General features: G+C 40.1%; 1 protein-coding gene across 2 annotated transcripts; it reads left to right on the top strand.

Moving 5' to 3' along the window:
- The first annotated feature begins 206 nt into the window (after positions 1–206).
- Positions 207–4,173, top strand: LOC141786503 (uncharacterized). Of its 2 annotated transcripts, none has more exons than XM_074665121.1 (6): positions 207–430; positions 909–1,074; positions 2,154–2,885; positions 2,977–3,045; positions 3,673–3,716; positions 3,953–4,173. In XM_074665121.1, exons 2-6 carry the CDS (start codon positions 951–953, stop codon positions 3,968–3,970), a joined length of 987 nt encoding a protein of 328 aa, XP_074521222.1. In that variant the 5' UTR covers positions 207–430; positions 909–950; the 3' UTR covers positions 3,971–4,173. The 2 variants fall into 2 exon arrangements, with proteins under 2 accessions (XP_074521222.1, XP_074521221.1); XM_074665120.1 differs by lacking the exon at positions 207–430 and adding an exon at positions 487–609.
- Positions 4,174–4,449: the final 276 nt, after the last annotated feature.

Raw genomic sequence — 4,449 nt, forward strand, 5'->3', positions numbered from 1 at the left:
GCCGTCAAAGGATAAGTTCAGTTCATACAGCTTTTACATTGTTTATAGAATGAAGTAGAACAAAATACTCACCAAGAAGGCTTTCCTGATCCAAGCAGTGTTTCGGGAGATATTTAGATCCAAAATCGTGCAGCGGACGTCCGTATAATGGGATCCATCTGGGCATAGACAGCGCCGCTCCTTAAAACTGCATTAATCGTCCAAAAACTCGTGTTTTTCACCAATATTCCATCATGGTCGGCTCCCAGATGTCCTCTGCTGCAGTCTGTGTCACTCCAGACAGCGCTGTGCGGCTGTAATGACCTCTGAACTGCAGTTTTAGGAGCGGTGCTGTCTATACCCTGATGAATCCCATTATACGGACGTCTGCTGCACGATTTTGGATCTAAATATCTCCCGAAGCACTCCTTGGATCAGATAAGCCTTCTGGGTGAGTATTTTGTTCTACTTCATTCTATAAACAATGTAAAAGCTGTATGAACCGAACTTATCCTTTAACAGCGCTCTCTTCCCTCGGCTCAAAGCATGTTGCTAGATGTGATACATTCAGGGACCGTCAGAAATTTGAAAATCTGACGAGAACACAACTTTTTTCATGTAGGACAAACGGTTTGTAAATGCTAGACATTTGAAAATGAGTGCGTCTTTGAACGCCTCGCGGGTTTGGGATCCAGATTAATTACGTTAATTTTTATGACGCGTTAATTTGCGGTGTAATTAATTAATCTAATTAACGCGTTAAAATGACAGCCCTAGATAAGATATAAAATATTATACTCCAGTAAACTGGAGGATAGTATAATCTAGAAAAAGATGAACACGTGCCTTTACTTCTGTTTTGTTGGTTTCTCGAGTTGAGGTATAATAACAGACTTAAATTTTTCTTCCCTTCAAAATCTGTCTTTCAGGTTTTGAAGCTGAATGCCTTGGACAAATATCCAGTCCTGTTTATGGCCCATCAAGGCAGGAACGGAGTATTTTATGGGGACATGGTCCATCACATTGGACCGACTGATGGGATCATTCAAGAATTTCTTCTGAAAATGAAGAAACTGCATGAGCACCTATTGAAAAGTAAGACTATGATTATTTATAATAAAACTATCTTATGATATGTTATACTTTGTTGTCCTATAGCGTAGTTGTTGGTGGACTCTGTGTCACGTTAGTGCCCATTAATAATGTGCTTGTCTAGTTTCTCATGCCCTGGTAATGGTCACTGCAGCTTTCTTGAGTATAGCTCAACCAGATTACCTTGTAAAAATCAAAGGGAGATATCGTGAAAACTTTAAGAAGCTTGTCACATGCAATCAGAGCTTATTTTTCAGTTCAATTTTAGCTATTTCATAAGTTGTGTTAAATGAATGCTGGTGATACTACATGTGTCATTAAATACTAAGTCACTTGAATGTTCTCCATACCTGAAACTTCACTATGTCATCCTCTGAATTATGACAGATTATTGCTGCACTGCAACCTATAGTGAATTCAGAAGTCAGTCACTAACACATTTTTTTAAATAATGAAAATGTTTACACATCTCATATTATTTTACTCAAACTGTCTGAAAATTGAAAGTTCTTAAGGTTCTAAGCAAGAAATCAGCCAAGTTTGGTGTTGATTGGAGGAGTGGTTCTCAAGATGAATAAATCAGTGTCAAAAAGTGAGAAAGACAGACCCCTGGCTTTACATCTAGCTCATTGCTACATTGCAACCTCTTTATTTCTAAGCCATTTTAGAGAGAACAACTTTTGCTGTTGCCTGAAACAAAAGATGTCAGGCAAGCATGTTATCTGAGTGGACACCGTGATAATGATACGCCCATACCTGAGTGATGCCAATGCTGTTAATAATCTCAGATCATTTACCATGTGTTCAGACTTACTCCCAGTCAAAATTCAGATGATTAGTATCACAAAAATGTGCAATGGTTCATCTCAGTGTGGTTGCATGATTTTTCATCTCTCTGTCTTATAAACTAAGGATGTAGTATGAGCACACACTGGGATGGATTATCTGTCTCAACAAGTTTAATGTGACTGCAGCTAATAGTTCATGATGCAGAATGCAGGTACAATTAGTTTTTATCCTTAACATAGGAATGAAAATGGTGTGACAGGAGAATATTTACATTTTTTTCTCCATTTTTGCAGGATTGTCTTCCCCAAGTGTCACCAGCCCACCGGCAGCAGTTCCTTGGCCCCCTGAGGACAGCAGCTGTCCAGCAGCTCAGCCTGTGACACTACAGTCAGGAGGAGATGAGGAAGAAATCATCCTGCACCTCATCCCAAATACCTCACCTTCTTCTCTTTCTAACTGTCACCCTACATCCTCTGTCCCCTCTGAACCTTCAACATCCTGCCTGCCAACTGAACTTCCATCCCCCCTCTCCTCTTACCCTCCTCCGTTCCCCCTCTCCTCTCATCATCCACCACTCTCCACCACTTCTGATGATTCCCCAGCCTCCACCTCTTCTCATCCTCTGTTCCCCCTCTCTTCTGATCCTCCCCCAGCCTCCACCTATTCTCTTCCTCCGTTTCCTCTCTCTACTCATTCTCCACAAACCTCCACCTCTTTTCCCCCTTCATTTCCCCTCTCTTCTTATCCTCCACCAACCTCCACCTCTTCTCATCCTCAGTTTCCCCTCTCTACTCATCCTCCACCAGCCTCCACCTCTTCTCATCCTCCGTTTCCCCTCTCTACTAATCCTTCACCAACCTCCACCTCTTCTCATCCTCCATGCCCCCTTCCCTCTCTTCCTCCTCTGGCCTCCACATTGTCTCACCTTCCTTCATCCTCTCCCATGTCTCAGTCCCCCCCATATCCTGTGTCATCTTTGTGCCCTGTCCTCCCACCAAAACAAAGAAAAGCAAAGAAAAAGAAAGGTTAGATATCCCTTTATATTATTATGTAGGCATATAGTTCTTCTCAAATTGCTAGGCTAGCCCCATAAGATTCTTTTTTCTCTATTTTTAGAATGCCTAAGACGTAGGAAGCAGAGGGTGTTTAAGTATGAGGATGTTGTCCAATCGAAGCCTGGTAAATGTAAGTATGTTCTCCTTTGTTATGTTTGGCTTCATTGTGAAATACAATGTAAAAGCAAGGTTCTGGGTTGTATTTATTGGCCACTCTGTAACAATGTGTTGCAAAAGGAAATTAATTTGATATTCAGTTTATGGTTTCTAATACCAAACCATTGTGAAGTTTGAGGAGTATTACAGTCTGAGCAAAGAACATATTTTATAGTCTGGTGCTACAGCAGTGGATACTTCTATATTTTATACTACATGGCAGCAGGGTGAACAGTCTATGGCTGGGTGTCTGCTATCTTGTAGTATTCAGTTTCTGCACAGACATCTTTACTATCATCATTGATACTCTGTAGCTGGTACCAAAAATGGTCTGTGAAATATCAGTCACCCTCCAGTCCTGGGCTTACATATAGTATGTCATGTTTACTGAGGGCTAAATTTATATTGAAGTCATATTTTTAAAAAGATTCTACTTTATGCTGTGATGTCTATGTTCTTGAGAACTTATTTGAATAGATAAAGAATTTCTACATAATACTTAGCTACTTAAAAGTGCACATATGTGTTATGGCTCTGTCTATGAAAGAAAACACCTTTCTCTTAACAAATTGCACCCTTTTTCTTATTGCTTGCCTTCCAGGGCAGAGAAGAAGTGAAAGTGGGGTGGGCACCATGCTCACAATGGTAAGTGCTCCGTAAGCGACCATGAACCGGTATGTTGAACTATCGACAAAAGATTTATGCTGTGATCCAGTGGTTGCTATCTCATTTGAAATTCACTACTAGAGCTTAATTATTAATGTGAAAGACAGGTTTACTAAGGAAATTATAGACATGAAATTTCTTGATATGTCAGAAGAAATTTTAGCCTCTGATCTTTATTTCCTGTGTTTATGTCTCTGTCTTTCCTATCCTGGCAGCGGCAAGACATGGGATGACACATGGGAACCGGCCGATCAGTTTAAGTTGTAAAAAAGTTCCACATTTAATGTTTTGTTCAGTTCAATTTGTATACTTTGTTCACTAATATGTTCACTTCATGAGGTAAATCTTAGTTTCAGCTATGGTAATTTATCCAGTTATTAGCAGCCTATTACACTTTATGCACAGCAATTTAACACAACAATGTTTTCACAGTGTGTGGCCCTGTTATGAGTTGTTGGATTATTAAATGTTGTTTTGGTGTCATAATGTTTTGTTGTTTTGTTTGCAAACAGTAAATATTTTGAAGGTGTCCAAGTTTGGGGCTCTGGGGGTTGTAACACTCAATAGTCATCTGACTGCCAAAAGTCAAGCTTTGGGGTGACCTGAGGAGCCGATGACTGCCTTCAATCATCTTGAACTCATGACAAGAGAAAGAACACAACATTAAGTGGCTATCATGGTCTTAGTGCACTTTATTAATCATGATCATTCC

The sequence above is a fragment of the Halichoeres trimaculatus genome, unplaced genomic scaffold, assembly GCF_033239565.1.
Source record: "Halichoeres trimaculatus isolate MK-OKI-2021-1 unplaced genomic scaffold, fHalTri1.1 fHalTri1_scaffold_35, whole genome shotgun sequence".
Taxonomy (NCBI): Eukaryota; Metazoa; Chordata; class Actinopteri; order Labriformes; family Labridae; genus Halichoeres; species Halichoeres trimaculatus.

What these genes read in the sequence shown, in the direction of transcription:
- LOC141786503 (XM_074665121.1), top strand. Translation starts at nt 951, where the DNA reads ATGGCCCATCAAGGCAGGAACGGAGTATTTTATGGGGACATGGTCCAT. An exon ending in GCATGAGCACCTATTGAAAA is followed by an intron (nt 1,075 to 2,153) that starts GTAAGACTATGA and finishes CCATTTTTGCAG; the next exon opens with GATTGTCTTCCCCAAGTGTC. An exon ending in CCAATCGAAGCCTGGTAAAT is followed by an intron (nt 3,046 to 3,672) that starts GTAAGTATGTTC and finishes CTTGCCTTCCAG; the next exon opens with GGCAGAGAAGAAGTGAAAGT.